General features: G+C 37.8%; 3 protein-coding genes across 6 annotated transcripts in view; 1 reads left to right on the top strand and 2 right to left on the bottom strand.

The window, feature by feature from the left end:
- LOC132797233 (zinc finger CCCH domain-containing protein 13) overlaps positions 1-17,086 on the bottom strand; it is a 40,194-nt gene extending 23,108 nt beyond the window's left edge. The window contains exons 1-3 of one of the 3 annotated variants that reach the window (XM_060808847.1): positions 16,933-17,086; positions 12,363-12,561; positions 2,654-2,747 (exon numbers count right to left, since the gene is read on the bottom strand). In XM_060808847.1, the coding sequence (XP_060664830.1) occupies positions 2,654-2,747; positions 12,363-12,422 (154 nt within the window). In that variant the 5' untranslated portion in view covers positions 12,423-12,561; positions 16,933-17,086. Of the gene's footprint in view, positions 1-2,653; positions 4,772-11,826; positions 11,915-12,362; positions 12,562-16,932 lie in introns of those variants that run through there. The other 2 variants (XM_060808845.1, XM_060808846.1) reach the window with 2 other exon arrangements.
- Positions 17,087-19,023: 1,937 nt separating this feature from the next.
- Positions 19,024-27,809, top strand: LOC132797235 (uncharacterized). 2 transcript variants are annotated; one of them, XM_060808848.1, is made up of 5 exons: positions 19,024-19,144; positions 24,552-24,690; positions 24,745-27,024; positions 27,077-27,195; positions 27,317-27,809. In XM_060808848.1, the coding sequence occupies exons 1-5, from the start codon at positions 19,109-19,111 to the stop codon at positions 27,641-27,643; spliced, it is 2,901 nt and encodes a 966-aa protein (XP_060664831.1). In that variant the 5' UTR covers positions 19,024-19,108; the 3' UTR covers positions 27,644-27,809. The 2 variants fall into 2 exon arrangements, with proteins under 2 accessions (XP_060664831.1, XP_060664832.1); XM_060808849.1 differs by lacking the exon at positions 19,024-19,144 and adding an exon at positions 24,436-24,468.
- Positions 19,152-24,309, bottom strand: LOC132797236 (N-acetylneuraminate 9-O-acetyltransferase). Its single transcript, XM_060808850.1, has 3 exons — positions 23,831-24,309; positions 23,637-23,733; positions 19,152-21,820 (listed from the first exon to the last, which is right to left on the bottom strand). The coding sequence occupies exons 1-3, from the start codon at positions 24,108-24,110 to the stop codon at positions 19,549-19,551; spliced, it is 2,649 nt and encodes an 882-aa protein (XP_060664833.1). The 5' UTR covers positions 24,111-24,309; the 3' UTR covers positions 19,152-19,548.
- Positions 27,810-27,826: the final 17 nt, after the last annotated feature.

Raw genomic sequence — 27,826 nt, 5'->3', positions numbered from 1 at the left:
TAAACAGTGTATAGAATGTTTTGTAGAGTGGAGAGTTGAAAATCTAAAAAGGGTGTAGAGAATCTTTTCTTTATATGAAGGCTTTGGTAATGTTTTTTATTTTTAAATTTTATTTACTTTTATTTTTTTATTTATTCTTTACTCTTCATTCCTTATTCTTATTCTTTTATCGTTTATTCTTTATTAATTTTTCATTATTTAGACACATAGTTAAACTGTATTTTCTTTAAAGTTTGTATTTGTATTTCCCTATTGTTATTAAATTTATTGTTTCTTACTTAGAAACAGCTTTTTGCATTTTCTTTTCAGTTCGTATTTGCATTTTTCAACATGCATTTAATTTGTTTTAATTTTATTGTTTGCTGATGGTTTACTTCCTTTCCCCTTTGATACTTTTGCAGTGTAGAGCTCGTCAAAAGTGGAGAGTGGCGAGTGGAGAATTGTGTTGTGAGTGGCATAACAAGTGCTGTCTGCAATTATTAAATATCTGCATATGTATATGCAAAAAAAAAAAAAAACGAAACAGAAAAAAAAAGAAACAACAAAAACAAAACAAGAAACAGCAACAAATGAAAATTTGTGCACTATTTTTTTGTCGAGTTGAGTTTTAGTCTTTATCTTGTTGTGTAGTTGTTGATTTTTAATGATTTACTAACGTGGGAAATTCGCTGGCAACATTTTCTTTTGCATTAGCATTTTGCGCCATTGTTTTTGTTGCTATTTTTTGTTGTTGTTGGCACTTTGGCTTGAAGCTGCTTGTTATTTCTAATTTTTACACTATTTTTTCACAATGTTACAAGTTATCCGTCGTCGTCGTCGTCGTTTTTGTTTTCCGCCAAAGGCGCCTTTGTGCTATGTTAATCACATAATTAAATCAAACTTTCTATGATTTCCGCAGCTCAACGATGCCAAAGGGGGGAGGCGGAAGGGAGGGAAGAGGTCAGACAAGGGATCAGTTGGCATATCAAAAAAAACACAACAGCGAAAGGAATCAGTTCACATCTCTCTCCCTCTTCGGTGTCGTATACGTAATATGGCACCATGTATAGCGAACGTATCCATGAATCATTCACAAATCAAAACACACTGACAACCAGCCCTGAATACCAATTACCAAGCATCCATCATCCATCATCCATCTATCCATAACATTATTAACAATAAATGACGAACTGTCACGCCATATCTATCGATTTATTCACTCGTTTATATACTCATTCCAATGACTCAAACTGAATGAATCGAGTGTGAATCGTTCCGATGGGAGTGCCATTAATAATACGCCTCACCTTTTATAATCGTCCACTGATCTATCGCAACTTAAGCTCAACGCGATCTATGAGCTTTTCAAATGTTCTACTCGAAAAATTTGCTAAATTTTTTTTGATTTTTTATTTAAGAAATGCATTTAAGATCCGCAATTCCTCAAAGAACTTCGACATGTTCTTTAAATACATAACTTTATTCTATTTTATTTGAACGAAAAAGCAATAAATTAAGTGAAAATCTGAGATCTTAAATGTATAAAATAAATAAAATACCGAAATAGTAAAATAAATTTGTATTTTTATTGAAGAAATGCATTTAAGATCTTCAATTCATATAAAAGGAAATGAGTTCCAATGAAATAGTAAAAAGAACATCGACATGTTCTTTAAGTATATAAATTAATTCTTTTTTATTTGAATCGAAAAGCTTGATAAATGTATTCTATTTCATTTGTACGGAAAATCAATGAAAGAAGTTAAGCTTTGAGATCTTCAATTAAAAAAAGTAAACATCAAAATAGTAAAATGATTTTAGATATTTGAATTTATTAAAGTTTTATTTGAACAGAAAATCATTCAAAAAAGCGCAGCTAAGATCGTAAATTCTTAATCAAAAATAAATACTAACAAAATACTAAAAAGAAACTTCGGTATGTTCCTTGCCTGCTAAATGCAGCTGACACCTAACTTTTTTACTTGTTTTATTCTTAAAATATACCAAATTAATATATTCCTAAAATATAAAAAAAAAATGTATACCAAAAGCTATGACTTTGGTATATTAATATAGTACTATTAAAAATATACCATACCAAATTGTCAGCTAAAACAACTGAGAAATTCTTAAATATTCTCTACACTTTTTATCTGATTGCAACTAAAATTTCAGAAATCCTAAAAGCTGTAGTTGATATTGCATGTACCAAAAATCGACTCTAGCTTTAAGCTTAGGCATGCTTTTTTGAGTGGGCGTGGCATTTATAATACCGCTCTACCTTATGAATAGCAGGTATAATAAGTAAGAAATTATATGATTTGTATCGAGTTGTGTTGTCAGGTATATAAATATGTACTATATATACTAGGCTATCATTCTTTGCTACTCTTCTACTATTTCAAATGCTTAACATACATTTTAAATAAATATAAGAATAAAAAATATTTTAAATACCTCTTTTAATTATTATGGAAGTAATAATAATTTTTTACTTGAAAAACCCCGAAAAATTATATAAATTTGAAGTTGATTTTCTACATAAAACTTTAGAAAATAAATAAGTAAATATTTGGCTGTATTTGCAGCTTTATAAAGTGATATATTTTCTATCCTTCTACTACATCTTAATCTGATCATGTGATTAATGAAATATTTTGTACGAACTCACCTTCTTTGGTTATAGCTTCTGTATCGCAATCGGTTGCAGTTGCCGTTGCCGCCTCGTTGTTGCCATCGTCATCATCTTTGGGCTCGTATCCGACCTGCGAAGTATCAACGTCGTAGAAATTAACGCGTGTCACGTGACGCACATAATCGACGGCACTGTTAGTAGTGGTGGGAAAGTTGGCAGCGCTGCTGTAGCCAGTGGCAGGGCCGTTGCCAGTGCTGCCAATGCGACGACGATTTCGCTTTTGATGATTATGATGATGATGATGTTTGTTATTAGTATTTGTTGTTGTTGGTTGTGAATGTGGCAGGCTCGTTGCTGTAGCTGTAGCTGGCAGAGAATATTGTTGTTCTTGTGCTCCATAGATGCGGAACACAATCGGTGCAGGGGCGTGGGCGTGGGCGTGGCTAAAGGGGGCGTAGGCATAGCTGCGCGGCGGCTTCGGCACAGCATTCGCCGCTGTTGTTGGCTGATAGCTAATATGACTATGACTAGGCCAGTTGTGGAGTGTGAAGTGTGTGCTCTGTGCTGTTCTGTAGAATGTGCTCGCCGGGATCGCAGTGTCACCCGTAGAAGCCGATGATGAGACGTTGCCTCCATTGCTGCTTCCGCTTCCACTTCGATTGCTCTCGTTGCTGCTCTGGCTGCAGTTGTTGTGGCTGCTGCTGTGATGGTTGTGGTTGCTGTTGCTGTTGCTGTGATTGTGGTTGTGCTCGTGTGCATGGATTTCGGGTGGGACTATGTGACGGTGGTGGTGGTTGCTGCTGCTGCTGCTGCTGCTCGCTTGGCTGCTGCTGCATGTGCATGGCGACAGTAGAAGGATCACCACCATTCGATCATCTGGCGGCGGGCGACGTTGCGTTGACTACATCGGTGCCTGGCCCAGCTGCTGTTGTTGATCTTGGTTTATTTCCTAATTCGTATTCGCTATCGATCCTTCGCTTCTTTTCCTCTCCCTGCCTGCCCCCCTTCTCCTTCTCCTTTGCCTCCTCCACCTCGTCGACTTCTTCGATGTTTCCTTATTCTCCTTTTCCAGCTGCTGTTGACTTTATTATTGCTCTCGTTGCTTGCTCATTAATGTTGCACTTTCGCTGCGACACATTTCAGCGACTTGCACGCGACACGCGACTTGCCACATGCGCCACATGCAACATGCAACTGCGGCGCCTCCCCCGAACACACGTGATTAGTTCAAATTTTTAGTGACTTTTTAACTCAGTACAATACAAAAACCGAACAAACTTGAAGCGAGTTCTGTGTGAGAGCAAAGAGTTATACGATTGGAGAGAGTGGAGACAGTGGAGAGTAGAGAATAGAGAGCGGAGTGTAGAGAGTGGGTAGTAGAGAGTAGAGAGTGGAGTGTAGAGAGTGGGTAGTGAAGAGTAGAGAGTGGAGTGTAGAGAGTGGAGTGTAGAGAGTGGGTAGTGAAGAGTAGAGAATATAGAGTGGAGAGTAGAGAGTGGAGTGTAGGGAGTAGAAAGTAGAGCGTGGAGAATAGAGAGTGGAGAGTAAAGAGTGAAAAGTTGATAATGGAGAACAAAGTTGAGAGAATAGGAATGGAGACTGTAGGCAGTGTATGAAATCTTTTACAAAGTGAAAACTAGCGAATTTAGAACGAGTGTAGAGAATTCTTGTAGAGTTTAGCTTATACAGAGTAGACATAATTCTTGTAGAGCAAAGAGTGTAGTGTGTAAAAGGTTGCAGACAGCAGAGAGAATTCATGTATAGTGGAGAGTAACGAGTTAAGAAAAAGTGGAGAGTTTAGGCAGAGCCGAGAGCAGTGTGTAGTGTGTAGAAAGTGAAGACTGCAAACAGTGGAGAGAATTTTTGTAGAATGGAAATGAAGAGTTTAGCGAGAGTGAAGACAGAGTAGAAAGAATTCTTGTAGAGTGGAGAGTGTAGTGTGTAGAGGGTTGAGAGTGCAGAAAGTGGAGAAAATTCTTGTAGAGAGGAGTGCTGAGCACGTTGAGAATGGAGATAATTCTTGTAGAGCGAAAAGTGTGTGTAAAAAGTGGAGAGAATTCATGTATAATGGAGAGCGCGATGTGTGGAGAGTGGAAAGTTTTACGGACAAGGTCTTAATAAAGACTATAGACTGAATCCTTGAAACATTTAGAGAAAATTGAAAGTAAAATAACAAGTAAAGAATTCGAAGAATTGAGTAGAGAATCCCTTGTAGAAGAAGACAAAGGACGGTGTAGAGAAGCGACTGAAAAGCTGAGAGAACAGAAAAAAAGCTGCAGACTGCAGACAGCAAAAACGATCAGAAACAAAGTAGAAAGCCGTGGCAGAAAACTAAAGAGATTCAAGAGAAGAAACAACAAAACAGAGTGGAGACTTTGAAAAGCAAAAGAAAAGTCGAGGGAGGAAAGATGAGGGAACTGAGGGAACGAGAAGCCGTCAGGCGTAAAACTGTTAGAACAAAACGCGTCTGTCCAGAATCTGTGCTCAGCTAAGCGCATGCCACACTTTTATTAGCGCCCATAAAAACTTAAGCAGACAATGTTAAAGAAAGAGAAGCAAAGGGAAAAACGAGCGAGCGGAGAATTCGCTGGAAAATCGGTCTCTGGTCACTCGACTGGTTGCATAAACGACACACAAAACTAAAACAGAAAAAAAAACGAAAAAAACTAAAACTAAAACCAAATAAAGAAAAACCGAAATCCCATCAAAATGTGGTCCGCAAAAGGGCAACGTGCAACGCGCTGAAATGGAAAGCTCAGCCCCACAAAACCGTTAGACAGTCAGCCAAAAGGCGCCAAAAAGTTGAGTAACCTTTTCTCCCAATTGTCAAATTGGCTGTTGACGTGAAGTACGAAGAATCATTCGTTAGTGACAATGCTAAAGCTATCGATATATATTTATGTTAGGTGCTATCAATATATCTTTATAGATATATCTTCGGTGTTATCGATAATAAGCAAAAGTCCGAAATAGCCCAAAAAGTTGAGTAACCTCTTCCCCTGTATTGAAAATTGACCGTTGAGTTGAACTACGAAGATTCATTCGTTGACGATAATGTCAGAGTTAACGATATTTATATATATCTATTAGATGTTATCGATATATATCTATAGATATCTTATGTGTTATCGATAATAAGCAAAAAGCTAAAGTATCCCAAAAAGTTGACCAACCTTTTTCCCCGATAATGTCAGAGTTATCCATATATCTATATACATATTATAAGTCATCGATATATATAGATACATCTTAGCCGTTATCGATAATAAGCAAAAGTCCGAAATAGTCCAAAAAGTTGAGTAACATTTTTCCCCTATCGAAAATTAATCGTCCATGCGAAGTACAAAAAATCATTCGATATGACAAAGCTATCGACATCTCTATAGATATGTATAATAAATGTAATTTATATATGAATACATCAATATTATGAAAGCTTCTTTAAAGTTCTGCTCTATTATTATTATATGGTTTTTTTCATATATACCTTTTTCTTAACTTTTAACTTAGTATAAGTTCTTATACAAATATTTTTGTATATACAATAATCAAATTCTCTGCTCAAGTAAAAAGGTTTTAAATCTTGTTGAAAGAAGAGATCCAATAAGCAAAAATAGAGTTATAATAAAAATTGAATATACAAAACTAATTTCCAATTCTTTCATTTTTGATTTGCTGTTAACTCACAATATATCCTAGAAATAATAAGTAAAAGGAATAACCAAATATATTATACATTCTTATATCTCATAATAAATGCTGTGCTTTGACAATAAATTTAGCAAACTGAATTCTGCAAGGTTTCCTTTTCAATAACAAAATTCTTTAGCTTGCGAAGTGAGCCAAACGAATCTATTGCAAAATATGTGACTATTAATACTCGTACTTAAACTTTTGGTCCAAGGCAAAGCGACTGTCACAAATTTCAGCAATGTCACCCTATTAAGAGCCCAGTTCACTGAGGTCAGTCTGCGAGAGTGTCGAAGCAATAACATTGTCATCTCTACCATCGATCTGTTTTGCCATTTTGATGCAATATGTTTGTCAAGTTACCTTCGCAGAGAGTCAAAAGTTCACCTGGGTTCAAGTCTTTTGTTTTATTGTGTATGTGTGTGTGTGTGTGTGTTACACATCTGACGAGTCGAGACCATCGAAAGTGCATTTTTCAGCAAATACTTGGTAGGGTAGGGCACAAAAGGTCAGCGAGGTCAACCCACAAGACGAAGCACAAAGCTGATTAAACGAGTCTAATAAAAGCAATGAAGTAAGCTAGAGTCGAGTGAGCTCGACGTATTATTCAAATACACACAATTACATAACTTAAAAAAGTGCAAAAATATACCAAAACTATATCTAGCATATTGATGGAGGTTTCAAATATACCATGAACTTTTAAATATAACAGATTTTCAACCAGACCATCTGAGGCTCAACAGCAGTATTTAAATATACCAAATTAATATACCGAAATATCCCTAAATGCATATTTGGTATATACCATATATTTCAAAATATACCAAATTTTGAGCTAGAGTAACTACGATCCGACCTCAGTATTCAAATATACCAAATGAATTGCTGTTGTATTGATGAGCGTTGAAAATATACCATGAACGTCAAACAATGCCAGATTTTTAACCAGAGTAACAATTAATCTTAAGAATTACTGATGGAAGATACCACATAAACGTAAAATATACCAACTCCTAATTGTAATAGTAAAATACTCAAAACTACTCAAAATAATATACCGAATATACCAAAAATATACCAATTCTAAACTGAAATACTAACTTTAATGGTAATACCAACTCGAAACTAAAATCATTATATACCAGTCAACTATAAATTGTAATACCAAAAACAAGCTGAAGCTCTAGCAACAAATTTTGAGCTTAACTTTTAAAAAGTTCTTTAACTTCTTTTAACAATTTGCTGCTTATTTTGTACACCCACATGTAAATAAAAAAAATCTTCATATTAATAGAAACTTTCCTCTAGGGTTCTAAAGTTCGTTCTACTCTTCAGAATTCTTGTGGTTGCATTTAAATATGTATGCCAGCAATTTTTTACATTCTTCTCACAAGCTATAGACAGAGAGGAAGACAGCAAAAAAAAACTAGTATGAAAGCTACAGCCGAGTGTGCTCGACTGTAAAATACCTGGTACCCATGTTTAATAAAAGCAAAACAGGGTGGTATTTTTGTTTAAATATACCAAATTTATATACTACGCATTTTATATAGTATATAAGTATATAGTATATATATAGTATATAGTATATTTTAGTATGTGATATATTCATGTATACATAGTATATTTTTAGTATGAATTATTTTGGTAGAGTAGTACATTTATAGTATATTCATTTTAAAAGTATACCAAAAAATATACTAAATTTATATACAATTTGGTATAATATATAGTATATATTTAGTATGGTATATTTTAGTACGGTGTATTCATAGTATACTGTATACATTTAGTATATTCATAGCATATATTAAGCACTTAGTACATTTATGGTATATTAATTTTTTTAATATATACTAAATTTATACTAAAATTGTATACTAAAGAAATAATAATGTACATTCAAGTACCATTATTAAATGAATATACTGAAAAGTACTTCACTAGTATATTGATGTACATTTAAAATATACCAAATATACCCATTTACCCTATGAGTAGCGGGCATAAAAAGTAGAGAAGAATTCTTCAGCTTTTCGTTCTGCTCGGTTCGCGTGTGCAAAAAAAAACGATTCTTGAATCGATAAATACATTTTAACAATCAATTTGTGCGCGTTTTTGTTGCTGTTGTTGTTGTTGTTGTTGTCCATTTTCATTGCCGGCTGCCGGTTGTTATTTGTATTTTGTTGGTGTAGTTGTTGTTGTTGTTATTATTGCGGATTTCAATTGTTGTGGCAACAATCGATTTGGACTTCAACGCCGTGAACATCATCAATATGCGCATGACATCAGGCCGACACAACAACAACAAAACGATCGACGACAACAACAACAACAACAATTAAATGGTAATTGCAATTTGGCCATTTTTGTAATTACTTCCGCTGCTTGCGATCACAAAAAACTTTTGGGCTTCGCTGCGCTTCGATTTGAATTTTTGATTTTGTTGATTTATCAAATTTGAATTTGAATTTCGATTTGGAATTTGAACTTTTTGAATTTCGTTATTTATTTGTGTGGTGTTGGTTTTCGTCGCATTTTGGCCTGGCTTAAATGGCCCTCTCTGCCCTCGGGCCATGACTCAGCGATCAACTTGAAATCAACCTGAAGCCCCTCCCAAAAAAACAAATCTAAATAAACTGAAGCAAATGTTGCTTTGACAATTCTCCCCAAAAGCCCAAAAACCGAGAAAAACAAATTCAAAATGCAATTGCAAATGCCTTTTACTTGACCCAAAAGCCACAGCAGTGGCAACAGTTGCACGCCGCATGCTGCACGCTGCACGCTGCCACAAGTTGCAACTTGCAACTGCAACTGCAACAAGGCGTCGAGTTTGTGGCCAAAAAGATTTGTTTGTTTGTTTGCTTGCCTGCCTTCTTTTTTATTATTTTTTTTTTCTCAGCCGAGCCGAGCCCACAAGTCACGCACTGGTCAACAGCAAAATACCCACACAACCAACACACACACACACACACACACACACACACAACACACTCACACCCTGACACATGTGTGTACCTCCCCTTCGTCCCCCTCCCCCTTTAAGCAACTAATTTGCGCCTTTTGCCATACAAAGACATTGAATTGTTGCTGCCCATTTTAAGTTCTCTTCATTTCGGTTTCCTCCTTCCTCCTCCCCCTACCTCCAAACAAAAACAAAACTAAAGACGTTGCTGTCGAAGTGGAAATACTCTAATCATATATACATATAGTATATTTTTAGTACGTGGTATATTCGCATATATATAGTATGTGTATAGTAAATTTCATACTATAATTATGACATGTTTATATAAATATGGTATATTATAGTATATTCACATACATTTATAGTATATGGTATATTCATAACTATATAGTATTTTTAGAGTATACAGTATATTCACATGTATATAGTATAATTCATACTATAATTATGACATGTTTATATAAATATGGTATATTTATAGTATATGGTATATTCACATACATACAGTATATTCATTGTATATGTATATTCATAACTATATAGTATTTTTAGAGTATACAGTATATTCACATGTATATAGTATAATTCATACTATAATTATGACATGTTTATATAAATATGGTATATTTATAGTATATGGTATATTCACATACATACAGTATATTCATTGTATATGTATATTCATAACTATATAGTATTTTTAGAGTATACAGTATATTTACATGTATATAGTATAATTTATACTATAATTATGACATTTCCATATAAATACAATATATTTATATAGATATTGACTACTAGAGAAATAAATTAAGATTTCTTTTGTATTCTAATATTTTCAAATTCATATTTTCAAATTTTGCTGTACTCATTTTTTGACATAATAAATATACTAAATATGGTATATTCCTATATATGTATATGGTATATTTATAGCATATGGTATTTTCATATACACTTAGTATACTTAGATGGTATATTCATATACATCTAGTATAATTTTAGTATGTGATATGTTCACATACATATAGTATATTTTTAGTATGCGGTATATTCATATAGATATGGTATTTTTTCAGTATGTGATGTGTTCACATACATATAGTATATTTTTAGTATGTGGTATATTTATACACATATGGTATATTTTCCGTATGTGGAATATACATAAACATATATATAATATATGAGATTTATATACACACAGAATGTTTAAAATATATGTAATATTCATATACATATAGTATATTTTTAATATATGGTATATTCACATAAAAATAAATCCTTTTCAAAGTAAACAAAACACATATAAATAACTCACAGCATAATAATATATAACTAAATGTATACTTGAAATATATTTCTAGGCCATCTTTTAAGATTTGCTTGAGTTTTTTATAAGTCTCTCGAATACATGTTTCATGTTTTGATGTCACTCAGTTTGCTAGATGAGTTAGCTGCCACAACTCGTGACAGCTGTGCGAGCAAGTTGCAAGTTGCAAGTTGCATCCACATAGCTGCCACACAGCGCACGTAGTGGGTGAAAAAGCAAGTGGACAGACAGACAGACGGACAGAAAGACAGATGGATGGATGAATGGTTGGATGGACAGACGAATACACTGATTAACCTGAGAAGAAGAAGAAAAACACGCGCTGTGACAGCTTTAAAATATTTCAAGACGCACAGAGCATTGTTTACATGCAACAACAACAACAACAACAAAAGCAAGAATAAGCAAAAGCAATAACAGAAAACAATAATAACAAACAACAAGCGAGAGCAACAAATTCGTTTAGTGTCCACACACAAACACACTCCAAAAAAACGAAAACAAACGCTTCAACTCAACTCCCTCACCCTCCCCCTCCCACTTCCCTCTACCACCCTCCCGCCCCCGCAGTCGCCCATAAAGTTCGTCCTACTGCAAAGCATTTGTCCATTTTGTGAACGAATAATGCGCGTGATTTTCTATATGAATGCATGCATGTGTGTGTGTGTGTGTGTGTGTTTGTCTATGTGTGTGTTGTTATTACTCTTGCTGTTGTTGTTGTTGTTGTTGTTGTGTGCGCTTTAATGGTGGGAAAATATTTTTGCTGTGATTTTATGTGCGCTGTGCGCTTTTTGTTGTTTTGTTGTTTTTGGTTTTGTTCGATTTTTTGTTTTTGTTGTTTTTTGGTGTTTTTGGTGTTTTGGTGGGCCGCAATTTGTGCTATCGATAGCTAAATAGCGAGTGTATCGAATGCCGCAGGACCTGGCGTTGCACGTTACGTATACGCAATGCAACGCAACGCGCCGCGTTATGCAACAAATGTCACGACAACTAGCAAAAAACTAAAACTAAACGCTTTTTTTTCTATTTTCATGTAATGATTAATTTTTTGCACGTACTACGCCATGTAAAGCGCGCCACATGCAAGGTGAATGGGGAAGGGGGAAGGGGGAGGAATAGCGAGCACATGCAAGACAAACTCTACACACACATAGTCTCCACAAAATGTGTTCCAACTCCTTCTGTATGCTCTCTTTCTCTTTCACTCTCACTCACTTCTTTTGTTGGTTCTTACACATGTGTGTGGTCACACTTTTTTTTTTTTTGCTTCTACAAATTGCAAATTGTTATCGGGGAAAACAACAAAACACACGACAACACGAAAACGTAAACGAAACAAACAAAAAAAAAAAGAAACAAATACGGGAGAGAGAGAGAAAAATGTGCGCGGCGTGTTCGATGCGATGGCGCGGCGACGACTGCGGCGCAACATGAGCTGCACCGTTAGTTTGTTACACCTGAGAAACTGAACTCGGCTCAACTGAGCAGAGGCAGCGAGCAGCGAGCAGAGCAGCGAGCAGAGCAGAAGCAGCGCAGTAAGTTCGCCCCATTCTCCGTCGTCGTCGTCGTCGTCGTTGTTGTTGTTGAGCAAAGTGCGCTGCGCTTGCGCTCCATTGTTGTAGTAGAGCTTTGCCACACACACACACACACAGACACACACACACACACACACACACATACGTATTGAGTTTAGTACTTATCTATGCTTGTAGTGGTGAGTTATTACTATTTTTTTGGTTTTTTCTACTTACCAGTTCGTTCTGCTCGTCTTTGGCGCCAGCTTTCGATTTGCTCGTCTTACTCAGTGCCATGGCGCCCTCCTCCGCCTCCTCCTCCTTCTCCTCCTTCGCCTCCTCCTCGCTGCCGCCTCTTCAACGCCCACGCTATTTTATTTGCACTTTGCGCTCCGCCGCTTTGTTTACGTTTGTTTTGTTTTTGTACTTGCTTTTGCTGCAATTCGGAAAAATTCGCTGCTTCAATTTTGTGTTGCATACTTTTAGGCTGCATGCGCGTTAAGCTTTCTGTGGTTGTTGTCTCGGCTAAAGTGCGCGCTTGCGTTCAATTCACCGCTTAACCGATTCATTTCAAAAACAACAAAAACGAGGAAGTTGCACACAGCAAAACAAATGAACAAAAGTTTTGAAATGTAAACACAGAAAACACTCTATAAAGTACAACTGAAGCAGCTAATTAGATGTCTATAATATAGTATGCAATTAAGCTAGAGGCTGAGCAAAATGCTATTTATTATTCAGAGTGCAATTTGTGGCAGTAACTGAATGTTAATCAAGAAATAAATACAAAAAACACGATCGCGAATATTGAACAGACGGAACAAAGCAAAATGCAAAGTGACTTTATAGGCTTTATAGATTTTTGTAATTCATGAATTAAAGCAAAAACAATATTCATTCAATGTTTTCTGAACATCATTATTAAAGTTTTCGAATGAAAAATTTGTAGAGTTACTTTCAAAATAATAGAGTAATTTTCTATTTATTATATTGACGTTTCCTGATCATCATTATTAAAGTATTAGGATGACTAAGTTATATGTTTAAATCAAATATTTTTTTCATTTATGAGATTTTTATGGATTATTAAGTTACCTTCAAAATAATATAGTAAATTTCTTTAGAATTTTTAGAAATTTCCAAATTTTCAAGTTCAAGAATTACAAAATAAAAAACATTAATTTATGAGAATTTTATGGATTATTAAGTTACTTTAAAAATGATAGGGCTTATTTAATTTTTTTTATAATATCGTATTTTTAGCATTTAAAGAATTTTTAAATTTGTGAATTAATAAAAAAAAAGAAACCATATTTACATTATGACAGCGTAATTTTAATTTAGTTTGTTTTAAGTTTAAGCCACAATATGCTAAATCTAATATCGAAAAAACTCTAATTTATGAAAAATGTAAGCAGTATTAAGTTACTTTAAAAATGTAGGATATAATTCAGAAATTTCCAATTCAAAAATTAAAATAAAAAGAAAAACATTTATTTATGAAAATTTTATGGATTATTAAGTTACTTTAAAAATAAAAATATATAATATCGAAGTTTTAGAATTTTCAAATATGAGAATTAAAAACAAAAACATATTTTAATTATTATGACAGCTTAATTTTAATTTAAATTTAAGCAGTATAAAGTTACTCTAAAAATGTAGGATTTATTTCAGAATTTTCAATTGCAAAAATTAAAAAAAGATATTCGTTTTGGAGAAATTAATTGGCATTAATTAATTAACATTTATTTAATATTAAGTTACTTTGAAAAATATAGAAATTTTCTTATTACACCATAGTTTTAGAATTTTGAAATTCATGAAGCATTTTTCATTTTTTAATAGGATTCATTTAATTTTCTTATATTTCATCAAGGTCAAGGTCTATTCTAATCGTAAATAAGAACGAATAAACCAATAGTTAAGGTCAATATTTATTCTTATCTATTTAGTTTACGTTACGGAGAGAAATTAAAGCGAATAAACCAACAAAAAAAAAAAGGAAAAATTTTGTAATTGCTATTCACTGAATCACTGAGTTAAACACATTAATTATCTATGCATTGAGAGTACAGATCGTATAAAGTTTCTAATTGTAGTTATCGTACTTGTTGTTGTTGTTGTTGTTGTGGATAGAGTAGAGATATCTTTAGAGTATCGTATCGTAATTGCTCAGCTGGTTTTTTGTCGCCCACTCTTCGCGTTGCCGCGCAAAATATTTTCGAACGCATTTGGTCAAAATGAGTTGACGTATTTGGCAGCAGCAGCCAAAGCAACCAGCAAACAGTTAAAGCCAAAGCAACTGACCGCCCACCAACCAAGCAACCATCAACCAAGCAACCATCAACCAAGCAACCATCAACCAGCAACCAAGCAAAGCAGCAACCAATTGCCCGCAACAACCACGCAAAATATTCGAAATTCAATGTTGGATTCGTATTCGGATTCAGATTTGGATTTGGATCTGGAAACTGAAGCGCGATTCTTGCCACAAAATGTGCTCGACTGTGCGATACCCGGAATATGTGCTGGAATTTCCGGCATAACGTTGCGATTGTCATACAAAATTCCTAGAAACCAATTTGTAATTCGCTGACAAATCGCTAACAAATCACTAACTAAACACCTCGACTGTGAGATACCCGGAATACGACGTTTACTTAAAACGATCATCATGAAATTCCAAGAAACTACTTTATGCATCATTTGTAAATCACTTTAAAGTATGACTGACTATAAGATACCCAATAATGAAAGGAAATAAAGTATAGACGAAAAGACAAATTTATGCTTTTAGCCATTACTTGAAAAATACTTTTAAGTGTTGCAATTTTAATATCTCTCTCTCTTTCTCTGTCTCTCTCTCTTTCTCTGTCTCTCTCTCTATCTCTTTTTTCTTTCTCTCTGTCTCTCTCTCTCTCTATTTCTTTTTACTTTCTCTCTCTCTCTCTCTATCTCTTTTTACTTTCTCTCTCTCTCTCTCTCTCTCGCTCTCTTTACTTAACTTAAACAAAAATTAATTGCTACATTTTAATATTTATTTTATATTTAAAAACACACAACATCAATTAAGTTTTAAATATAAATAATGAGCACATATTTTCACAGCGAATTTACAGACAAAGAGAGAGTGAAGATCAAGTGTGACCATACAACAAAGCAAAGGATAACTATAACTCAATACGGTCACTTTTATAATGCTAATTATGATATATATTATATGATAACATTTTAAAACCAAATAAATTAATTTCTTAAGTACAAAATTGTTCACTTTTTGATATCAAACGATTTCTTAAGTAAACGATTTCGCTTACTTGTTAATTCCAAACGATTCTTAAGCTCAAGAACTATTACTAGATTTTCTGATTTCCATTTAAACACAAATTATTGAAAGCAAAAATAGAATAACTAGTCGATTTAACATCCAAGAAGAAGTTAGAACTGATTTCAATAAGAGAAAAATACTTGGAAAATGTTCGCAAGGGAAAAATGTTGTTGCAACTGTCTTTATTTTTAATAATAGTGTTAAACTAATCGAATGAAATATTTAACTTCTCTACACTTGACTAATCAAAAACATAATAATCGTACTATAAGAATTTCAATTCATTTACCCACTTTTATCAGTTGCTTCACTAACTGATAACACCCTGCTAACGCAATGTGGATATCGGGTATTACCAACTGGGGAGGATTTTTACGACAGAGACATCACACACACACACACATAATTTCAAGGCGATATGTATATGAATTTCCATATGTATGACATATACATATATGTATATGTATGTGTGTGTGTGTGGATAGACGACGACATACTATAACAAATATTTATTGACGACGGTCTGCTTGGAAATGACGAAATGAACGAGTTATTTGCGCGACTTTACTTAGTTTCAAGCGGCCCACACAACAAAAAAACACACACACACACATAACTCTCTCAGTGTCACACAGTCTCTATGCATGTATGTGTGTGTGTGTTGGCCATAAATATAGAATACATCACAAGCGATTCAAATGCTTCGGTATCAATCGCAGGCCAAAGCTTTAAAGTTATGAACCTAGCCCAGCCACAAGGTCACACTGGTCAATTCGATAACACACAACAACAGCAACAACAACAACAACAACCACTTTAACCGCAAGCACAAACAAACAAAACAAAAAAAATAAATAAATAAAATGATGGGGAAATTTTAATGATGACTTATCCGCAAATGGGCAAACAAATGAAAACACTTTTCACTTTTCGCGATAACAACAACAACTTTGCCATCGATAACTTGCAATCGATTTGATCCTGGACGCTCTGCAGCTCAACAGCAAACAACAACAATAACAATGAGCGAAAACAGATGTTGCGAAAATCACAAATAAAACGGATGAGCGCACTTTTGAGTGTCGCCAGCCACGCGCCATTGCACGCGAATCCAATCAAATTGTCCAAAGTGGTTCGCTGGCTGTGCAACTTCCTCGTTGGAAACCCTTTTGTGGGCGGTCAATCGAAATACATATCGATGCCTTTTGCTCTTCGATGTTCAATGCAAATTAACACACACACGCACATGCACACAGACACGCTGAGCGTATGCTTGTATGGGTGAACACCAGGGCGTGTTTTGATCGTTTTTGATTGTTGTTTTTGCTTTAGCCGCCATGCGCGCAACAACCACAGAACAAAATACAATAAAAAAAAAAAATAGTTACAAATATTTAAAAAACAAGTACAACAATACGTTGCAACCGGGCAACTGAGCAACGCGACACGGCGACACACACACTAACACACACACACCTTATTTATTTTGTAGTCGGAAGGCGCGCAAAACGTTTTTTTTTTCGTTGTTGTTGTCGCGTTAAAAGCCGAGTGCGAATGCGAGAGATGCGAAAGCTCAGCTCCGACAGCCGCGCCAAGTGGTTTGTTGTAGTCCGTCCGTGCCAGATTCACAACTGAACAACTGATCTACCTGCTGCTGCTGCTGACGCTGCTGCTGTTGCTGTTGTTGACTGTCGCGCGCGCACAGCCAAATTGGAGAATTCGAATTGGCGATCGAGCTCGAACGTGTATCAACCCCCGCCCCGCAACGCCCTGGGCAACTCCACAACGTTCATTCAGTCGCACACACACACACTGCGCCCCCCACCCCGCGCCCCCTCACACGAATCACATTCACAACAAGCTTGCTTACGAGCTTGAGCTTGTTTGCCTTTGCGGTCCATCTGCTGCTAGCCATTCATTCCAATTCCAACCACACACAAAACGCCTTCGCGCTCTCCACTCTGTCGCTCTCTTCATCTCTCTCTCACTCCATCTCCATATCGCTCTCTTCCAATAAGAGTGAGAGCACGCGCGAGAGCAAAAGTGTAATGCAGCCCAAAGCAACAAATATCTTGAGTGTAGCAACAATGTAGATAAATGTAACTGGTGAATTAGCTGGTTACAAATGGATGAGTTGAATCAATACGCTTACTTTAGTTGAGGTAAATTAATGGAAATGATAAAAGAATAGTTAATTAAAATGATAAAATTACAAATGGATGAGTTAAGCCACTACATTAACTTCAGCTCAGATAAATTCATTGAATTGATAAAAGATTAGTCCATTTAAATAATAAAGATTAAATGTAAATTAATCAATTGGTTAAAGATTAGTTAAACGATATTACAAAATAATAAGAACGCAGCATAATATTTCTTATACTTTTTATTTATAAATGTGTTATTAAAAATATGTATTCATTTAGAAATGTTACTTTTTATTTACAAATTTTTAAATTAAAATGCATGCTATAATACTAGATATATGTTTTCACCGAAATATTTAATATTTTAATGATACAATTTAAAATGATAAAATAATACAAATGTTAATTAAAGAAAAATATTATTTTATAGTTATACTATTTCTAAATTATAAACTTTATGTATGAGTTTTATGTTTTAAATAAATATTTATTTTCATATTTTATATGTATTTATGTTTTTTTTTATATATTTTAAATATATATATAAATATTATATATTTATTTAATTACCTAATTAATTTAAAATAGTACAAAATAATACAAATGTTAATTAAATCGATATGATATAAATTATAAACTTTCAGAGTACTCTTTTATGTTTGAAAACTTAAGCCAAATTACTAAGCCAAGAAATGTGTAACGCGATGACGAAATGTCTACCAAAATGGATGGAAATAGTTGAATAATAAAAAACGGTTTAAAACCAAAAGCTATTAAAATTCACCATTTACAGAGAGAGCCACGACCACGTAAAACTAAATTTATGAAAACGTAAGTATGCTTGTAATTCCATATAAACATCCCTATATTTAATACCTATTGCAATAGTTACTTATAAGTTTTAGAGACCCCAAATCGAATTATCTAATAGATTTTTTAATACATCTTTTAAATAATTTACAGACCCCAAATCGACCAGTGTTCAACACGAGTTGGCAGCGCTAGCCAATCGCAAGGTAGCAACGCTTAAGATTCTGAAGCATTTAATGTAAAATTTTAATGTACTATTTTAAAAAAAAAAACTACAATATTTTAAGCAGAACTAAATTAAGTAGAAACAAATCACTGTCTGAAGTTTTGTTATCCATTCCGCTCGTTTCGAGATTTCTGACATTGTTATCCGGCTGTCATAACTAGAATCCTTTTCGAGGATAATTCAACGAGGAAGCAAGTGTTTGCTATTAAGTTGTGACAAATGGGTTAAATTCTAACCAAGCTGTTAATGTGTGAAGCAAGTTTTTTTTTTATAATTATTCAACACGAGTTGGCAGCACTAGCCAATTGCAAGGTGGCAACGCTCAAGATTCAAAAGCATATTAAAATACATATTTCATAAATGTCAAATGTCTGAAGTTTGTTGTTCGAAGTGATATTATTGAGACTCACAAAAATAATCTTTTTCCAGGACAACTCAAAGAAAGGCATTTTCTATTAATTTGTGATAAATGGCTTCAATTCCAAGCAAACTGTTAAAATGCAAGGCAAGTTTGTTATAATTATTCTTGAACATTTTATTGCATAATTAATTGTATTAATTTGTTCGTCCGCTAATTGCAAATTGCTCTTCGAAAGAAACGCAATACATTTTTAGTTTATAAAAAATAAGAAAAAGAAATTCACCATTGCCGACTTTGTTACAAATTCTTAACGATGGCAGCTAATATTTTTTTGTTTTGATGTGAAGAGTGTATAAATAATTAAGTAGATTGTGCAGTTTTGTTGTTTCGTTTATAAAGCTAATCATTATTTTGTTGTAGTCCTAAGTCTAATATACATATATAGATCAATGTGTGTGTGTGTGTGCTTATGTTTGTAATACCTTTGGGAAAGCAAACAAAAATGTATTATAAAGATACGGATAATGGATAATGATGATTGATCCCAGCTAGAACATGCCATCGGATCTGGCAACTGGTATGAGCACGATGAGAAATATGACAAGATTGCGCATCACGAGACGCCAATCGTTGGGCACAGCGTACGGCAGCAGGATCTGAGTGAGTCGATGCACCTCATGCGAGGCGCAGACAAAGATGAACGACGTGATGATCATGTTGAGCGTGGGAAAGCCAGGCAAAAGGACCAAGACACCGTGTCGATCGGCGGCCAGCCAAATGTGATATTGACAGACGAAAAGCTCCAGCGAGATGCGTCCGAACCAGGCAAAGAAATTGGAGTAACGAGTCCGCAGGATGCCGGAAATGTTGCGCAACACCACATAGCCAATGATGGGTATAAATACGATGTAGGAATGAATTTCCTCGCAGTTCTGCACGTTCCGGCACAGAAACGAGAAGGACGTATAGATCCCGACACCGAGCAAAGCGAGCAACGTGACCGATATCGAGGTGCGTCGCGAGAATAGATTCCCATGATTGTTGTCATCAAACACATTGTACTTTTGGGCAATGTGAAAGAAGGCGGCATAGATCATGCCAAAGGTGACCGTATAGCGATCCAGTTTCCATTGATACCACCACTCGTGGATGTCATCGTCGGTGGTCACGAAGAGCGCCTTCCACGGCCGCGTCACAAAGATGCGCTCGAAGAAGACCTCGGACATGAAGAGCACCGTGATGACGCCCAGACATCCGATGCACTTGCACACCAAATACAGATAGTGCAATGGATTCGCATCCACCGAGGCGGCTGTGATCCGTGGCGGGAGCGACAACACGAAATAGACGACGCACAGCCAGAAGGAGAGCAGGGGCACAAAATAATAAAATTGATACGGACGATTCATGCAGAAGCAGAGCAACACACTCAGGAAATTCAGTCGGAACATCGCTTGGAAGAAGCGCACAAACATCGAACCACTTCCGCCGGTTTGCCAGATGTGGGTGAAGTGCGTGTAGCCGGTGAGGAAAAAGTAGCCCGAGATGAGCAGCTTGATGTGCATGTGTATCGGGAGCACACGCTGTGCTCCGGTCATGTAATAGATGAGCACCACCAACAAGATCCAACCGCGTAGCTCGTCGGTTTGATCGCGATTGAGGACTTTGGTGAAGCGCGAATCTTCGGTGAAGAACAAGCCGAGGGCGAAGACATAACCAACAGGGATCCAAAAGCTAAACTCCGAATAGTATTTGTTCTCCTTCATGAAGAAATTGGTGCGATCGCAGACATAGAAATACACCATAATCAGTCCCAGCAGCGACAACGCCATCAAAGGTGTCCGATAATCGGTGATTAAAGCGGAAAAAGCATTCGCTGGATGCCGTTGACTCTGCTGTTGATGATGATGCTGCTGCTGCTGGCTGTGATATTGATGCGAGTGATGCGGTTGATGGAGTTCCTGCAGCGGCACATAGAGCGTCTGGCCGCGCAGATGGAGCAGCCAACGACGCAAGCACATGGCACAAACGATCGCCACACAGACGCCAAACAAAGCGTAGGCCACAATCTGGAGCGTTGTGTGCGGCTCGGCGCTGCTGCAACAGGTGCCATCGTTGTAGTTCATCTGATCGTTGCAGTACATGTTCCACAGCAGCTGCACCTCCAGCCGCTGGCCGTGTGCACTCAACCGATAGCCATCGATGGCATTGTCCAGCAGTCCGTTGGCAATGTGCCACGCTGACTCCCAGACGCTTGCATCCGTGTAGCGAAAGACGCCGCGTGCCACCTGATTCAAACGATCGATGTCCTCGTTGAGCACCAGTTTCCACGCCGGCGGCAACTTCTCCTCGTCCACGCGCTCCGCCAGCTTCCACAGCACACGCGAACGTTGCGCCACCAATCGATGCAACGGCGCCACGAGCAACGTTAAATTCGCATTGTATTGCCGCAGCAACTCATCCGTCACGTTGCCTGAGAGCAGTTGGGAGTGCGTCAATCCCATCACATAGACGGAGGAGAGCTGCTTCTCCATCTCCAGTTGATAGAGGCGATCCAGGAGCTGAGCATTCACCTCCTCGGCAGGAATATACTGCGCCAGCATATGCAGCTTTTTATCCTCGAAGCGAGCAACATTCGCATGCGAAGATCCGTTGTTGTCGTATTCATTCTGTTGCTCCTCCTCCTCTCGCTGCGATTGCGGCAGATGCAGTTGCTCGATGAAGCGCTGGTACAACAGCCGCACGCTTCGGTCGCCGATGAACACAAAGTTGTTCTTGTTGCCAAAGAACGCCAAGTAACGCAGACAGCGTCGCGTGTCGCTGCAATAAAGTAAAGTTAAGTAAGTGTGAGAAACAGACAGGTTCAAAGCAAGTAAGAAAGCTCAATGTGGTATTATTTGCAGAATATACCGAAATAATATACATACAATATACTGATATATACTATATATTCGGTATATTGATATAGTACTACATTCGAAATATACTACAATAAAAGCAGGACAGTGTATCATTTCTAAAATATATTACTATTTAAAAAACATAGTATTATTATTTAAAATATACCTAATTAACAAAGTATTTTCAAAATATACCGAGTTAATATACTGAAAATATACCGAACGTTATATTTGAAATATAGATATAACGCTGCATTCAAAATATATCAAATTGCCAAAATATTTTTAATAAAACTGCAAAATAGTGTGGTATTATTTACAGAATATAGCGAATTAATATGCCGAAAATAGACTAACATATGTCAAAAGCTATATTTGGTATATTGATATGCAAAATATTGCAGATTTCAAACCCCTTTTTAAATCGAAGCAAACGAATGCGGTATTATTTGCAGAATATACCAAATTAATATACCGACAATATACCAACATATACCGAAAGATATATTTAGCATGTCGATAAAGTACTACTTTCAATATATACCATCTTTTAATCTCTGAGTTCTAGTGTTTACTACTGCAATAAACCGCGCTAATCGCATTTCAACCTCGTTTCTTTGACCTTTTTAAATATTTATAGGCATTTAAGTTTTAGGAGAAATTTAGAAGAGCTATTTTATTGAAGTCGGCAATCACCAACTATTTATTTAGACAATAAGGCAAGACACCACTTAAATATCAAATTGAACGCAAACCAAATTTGAATTTAATTACAATTATCTGGTTTAACTTGATTTAAGCTAAGTAGCTAAATTTAAAAATGTTATATTAAATATGGATTACTCTTGAACATAACTTAAAAGCAGGTTTGTCCGCTTTGCAGTTTAATACAAACATTTGTACTAATAGAGAAGAAGAATGTGAACATAATAAGAGACAGAATGAAGCAACTCTGACCTCATAAAGAATACAAATAGTTGCTTCATTAGCGTCTAGCCATGTTCTTTGGATAGATCTAAGAGTCTCCCTTGAGGGTCAGTTAGGTGAATCTAGCAAAGTTCAGTCAACGAAGTTATGAATCACATTCAATTGCTACATAGAGAGTGAAATGTATTATTATAGAGATTATTTAAAATTACTAATTTGATAATTAAACAGCCACAACTTAGAAAAAGAACAGAGGAAGGAGTTGATAATTTGAATAGTGGATTTAAATTGGAAATTATAGAATAAAAAATAATAAGCTATATTCGCAAAGTTAATTCTTTTAGAAGTCACAATATATTTAAAATAAATCACGATGCAGGCAATTGAAATTATTTTTAACGAAAAAAAAAAAAACAATAGATATTAGATTATAGCAGACGGACTGTACGCTTCAACACAAAAGCTTTCATATTGTATCTAATAACCATAAAAAACTTAAAGAAGAATGGTCTATAGATCGTTATCTTATGGGTACCATGGGTGAATAATTAGAAAAACCAAAAAACAACAACTTTATAGGTAGATGACACACCAAATTGTATTGTTTTTTGTTGTGCCAACAAGTTGGCATACCCTTCGCGACAGTGCGTAGCAGGGTATAATGATAAGAAGTGAACAGGCGAATGAGTCATCGAGCGATAACTACGCAAATTAATGAGGAGTGGAATGCGGGCAGAGCTCGATGTACTATTTGCTGTATAGGTGCATAAAAGTGTGCGTATGTGTGTGTGTGTTTTTGGAGTACTCACGTGTAACTGTATTTGTGCATCATACAGCCGTAGGGTTGCCACTCATTGTCGCCCTTGAAGCGACCCTTCGATAGAAGCCATTGGCAGGAATCGCTGCCTGGATAACCGCCGGATAACGGATAACAAAAACGATAACGGATACAACGGTTAAACGGTTAATTGAACGAGATCACAAATGCTTATTGGATACCCACCATAATTCCAATTGAGCAGTCCGTGATAGAGCACAAAGCCCAGGACTAAAAACAGCGCCACCTTTTTCGCATTTGTCGCATTCAATTGCTCCATGAAGAGATCCGCCTTGGTTGGTATGCGTTGATGAGCGCCGCCATCGCCATCGCTGTCGGCGCCCGTTGCGCTGCCAATGCAAATACCGTGTAATTCACCGGCGCCTCCCAAGCCAAGGCTATTGATGTTGCTGCCGCTGCTTTCCATGGCGCCGGTGGCGCCGCCAACGCTGCGCAGATCACGCATCTTGTTCAGCAAATCGTCGTCGTCGTTCTCGGGACAAGGCGCTTACCGTCTGGCCATTTGTATTTTCATACTTCTATTTTAAATATATATGTATGTACGTTTTTTTTGTCGATTGGCCCACTTTTTGTGTGTTCACTGCATACGCTCTTCTTCGCTTTTTGCACTTGTATCGCGCTTTTTACGGCCGGCCGATAGGCGGCCCTGCTATTGCTATTTGTTCTAGTTATCGACGGTCGAAGTCAGCTGTTTGCCGCCGATAAGCAGCTGACGATATCGATAGCAACGCATGTATGTGGTATTTTTTCAATATTTAAAGTTGAAACAGCTAAACGGTCACACTGCTGCACAGCAACGCAAAGTGCGCCACAAGCAAAACACAATTTGTGCACAATATAAGTTTTGTATTGATATTTAGTTTAAAAGTGTTTTATTACTACACAGGCCCGCAACATGTTGGTAAAGCTATTGGAGGAGGAAGTGCAGGCTTTAAACAATTGCGAGCGCTTCAATCAAATACGCATTGCATTCAGCAATTTCCACAAGGATGTAAAGAAACTGAACACTTTCAATTATTTTAGCGGTAAGTTGAGATTTAAAGCGCTGGTCTTTATTTTAATGTCGCTGCGTATTTAAGGCAATGAGGCACACATCAAAGAATTGCAACGCCGTTTGATTGCCGTGTTGCTCGAACATAATCTTGTCGAGAAGCCAGTGCAGAAAAAAGAAGAGAAGGATGACGATGAGGAGGAAGAGGATGGCGATGATGATGAGGAGGAGGAGGACGAGCTGGTCGTGCAGGTCAAGGCCAACTGTGAGGTCGATCAGCTGCGCGGCATAATGATGTATTTGATACTCAACAGCGCCCACATTGAGAGCGTCAAGGCGGAACACAAGCTCGCCGAATGCAATCCTCAATGCGTGCATCTTCTCCAGCAGCTGCCCGCTCCACTCGCCCAGCTGGTCACCGTCAGTCTGGCCCTGAAGTGCGGCCTGCAGCAGCAATTCTTCGAGTTCCTAGCATGTGCACCACACTGGCTCAGCGTCCAATACATCGATACCCTCAATGAGACGCTCACGCATCTGGTTGAAGATCATCACGAGGCGTTGCCGCTGCTCGCGGACACTTTGCGGGCCGTGGCCAAATCGCTGGGCTATCATGCGGCACACTATGCCCAGCAATCGGCGTGTTTTGGGGCACAGCCCGAGCTGCTTTTGCAGGCAACAATGCGACTGCTGCAGCGTCATCTGTTGTACGACGAGGAGCGACTGCGTCTGATACGCTCCAGCGTGGGCAGGCATCGCTATATGGGCGAGGCCATGAAGCACCTGCTTGACGCTTTGCTACTGACCCTAAGCGGGGAGGAATCCTTTCAGCTGCCCGCCTACTTTGTAATCTATGCGCTGCTCTCGTCGCCTTTGGGTGCAATTGCTGCTATTGGCGATGCGAAGGCGTTGGGAGGTGCGCCCATGATGCACACATTTGCCAGTAAACTGATGGATGCAGTGCAGCGTTTGCTGCCCCAAGTCAGCGTCGATGCCTACATGACGTGGCACGAGCTGCCGTCGGGAGTGCCGCTCTTCAGTCTGCAGACACACATCAACAATCAGTGCGCCAAGCTGCTGCAATCCCTCGAGCAGGTGAAGGAGAAGGACAGTAATCTGAGCAATCACAGTTTGGGAGCACAGCTGACGAACTTTGCGAGAAGCGCTCAAACCTTTCAGCAGCGTCTGGAGCAGCTGACGTTGGGCGAACTGCTCAGTTTCCTGGATGGCGACGATGAGAGTGAAGCAGCCAACGAAGAGCAGCTGCTGGCGGCACTCAATCAACTGATGCAACGTCCCATTGCCTTTGGCAGCGATGAGTGCATCGAGAGTCTGGCCAAGCATGTCCAACTGTTGGGTGAGGAACATGCTCACCTGATAATCGATCATCTGAGTGCTGTGCTCGAGGTGAAGCAGGAGCAAATGGAGTCGGACGAAGCGAACTACGAAGATTACGATGAGATCTATGGCGAGCTCTTGGCCAAGGTGTTGTATCCCATCTTCAAGGCATTGCCGACGGTCCTTCAAAAGCTGCGATTCCTCGAGAAGCGCGACGTGTTGCGACTCCAGGACGAGCTGAGCTTCCGCCTGAGTGAAACATCCGGCAATCGCATTGGGTTCTTCAATACGCTGAGCTATCGCCAGGATGAGTTTCCCATGCTGCAGTTCCTCGATCTGTGCTACGAGCAGCCGGCAGAGACGTGGCTATCACTCGCTCAGCTGGGCATGACGCATCCGCAGTTTGGCAAACTCTACTGCAACATTGCCATCGCTTGTGCGGCGCATGCAATGCATCATTTGGACTACACGTTGCATCAACTGATGCAGGACGAAACGCTGCTCACGCACAAGAATTCCGCTGATGAGGATGATTTCCTGCTGCGTCTCTATGAGCTACCTTTGGTGCTGCATTCCCCACTACGCTCGCCACAAATGTGTCTCCAGCTGCAACAGAATGAATCTGCAACGCTCACCCAGTTCACCGAGCAGCTGCAACTGGGGCAACGCAATTATCTCTCGGCCTGTTCCATGGGCATGGAGAAGTTTGCCGATGCCCAGAACTATGCGGCACTTGGCAGACTCGCAGACACGTTGCTGAAGCTGCAACGCATCGAGCAGCGTCCTCGCAATTTCAACATACAATTTGGTGGTGGCCAACGGCGACGTCGTTTGGCCAAGAAATATGCCACGTTGATGGACCAAATGAGCACTTGGCGTATAAGCAATTGGAAGCTGACGTTCGAGTTGATTGCCACCATCGATAAGCTGCGTGGACAGCTGCGCAACTTCGATGCACAGCGCAGCTATGTCCTAGATCAATTCATGGCATATTACGTGGCGAATATGCCGCGTGCCTTGCGCATCAATCCAGGTGAGAACATCAGAAAGAGATTCCTTCTATATACTATATTCTTATCTCTTAGATATGCAGCAACAAGTCAAAGCCTTGGTGGAGACATTGACGCACAAGGAGTTGTGGGAAGAAGAGCAACTGATTATGCTATTACCCGACATTCCCTCGCAAGCCAAGGACTGTGCATTGGTAACAGACTAACTAACTGACTGATTAACTAGCCAACTAACTAACTGATGACTGACTCTGACTTAACTCTTCAATTCATTAACGATTTACCTGCTAAACAAAGACTTGCCTTGCCTTGCAGCTGCTGGAGAAAGCCTCGTCGGTGGAGGCCACCAATCTATTGAGTCTGGCGATTCTCCGTAAGCTGGACAACGCTGTCTTGGAGACGCTTTCTCGTTACGTTGATGACGTCGGCACAGCGGAAGCCCAAAGAGGCTACAGCTTCCTGCTGAAAGCTTATATGGTGGCCTATAAGGATGTCTTGATAGCGCCAGCAAAGCCATGTGATTATCGCTTGCTCGCAGAGCATTTGATGCGCACTCCCAAGTTGCTGTTGCAGGAAAATCTGCGCATTGCCATCGAGAATCTGAAGACGCTGCGCGCAACGGACGCATCAACTAAAACATAGTATTAAAGCAGTTATAACTAGATATAACATACATTTTACAAGTTACTCAATAATTCACTTAATCATAGAGATAATTTCGAATTTACATATTACGTTCCTCAACAAATCTGTTTAATGAAATGTGAACAAATACATATATGAAGCTAATTTTGTATTACAAGTTTGAGTGATACTTTTCATAAA

Source organism: Drosophila nasuta, chromosome X (genome assembly GCF_023558535.2).
Source record: "Drosophila nasuta strain 15112-1781.00 chromosome X, ASM2355853v1, whole genome shotgun sequence".
NCBI classification, from domain to species: Eukaryota; Metazoa; Arthropoda; class Insecta; order Diptera; family Drosophilidae; genus Drosophila; species Drosophila nasuta.
Note: the sequence above shows the minus strand (reverse complement) of the source record. Positions and strands in the feature narration are given on the sequence as shown.

Bases quoted from the DNA above. Each gene is read 5' to 3' on its own strand.
- LOC132797235 (XM_060808848.1), top strand. From the start codon at position 19,109: ATGGCTTCAATTCCAAGCAAACTGTTAAAATGCAAG. The intron at 19,145-24,551 runs GCAAGTTTGTTA...ATTACTACACAG, and splicing joins GCAAACTGTTAAAATGCAAG to GCCCGCAACATGTTGGTAAA. The intron at 27,025-27,076 runs GTGAGAACATCA...CTTATCTCTTAG, and splicing joins TGCCTTGCGCATCAATCCAG to ATATGCAGCAACAAGTCAAA.
- LOC132797236 (XM_060808850.1), bottom strand. From the start codon at position 24,110: ATGCGTGATCTGCGCAGCGTTGGCGGCGCCACCGGCGCCATGGAAAGC. The intron at 23,734-23,830 runs GTGGGTATCCAA...GCGGTTATCCAG, and splicing joins ACTGCTCAATTGGAATTATG to GCAGCGATTCCTGCCAATGG. The intron at 21,821-23,636 runs GTGAGTACTCCA...ACTTTATTGCAG, and splicing joins ATGCACAAATACAGTTACAC to CGACACGCGACGCTGTCTGC.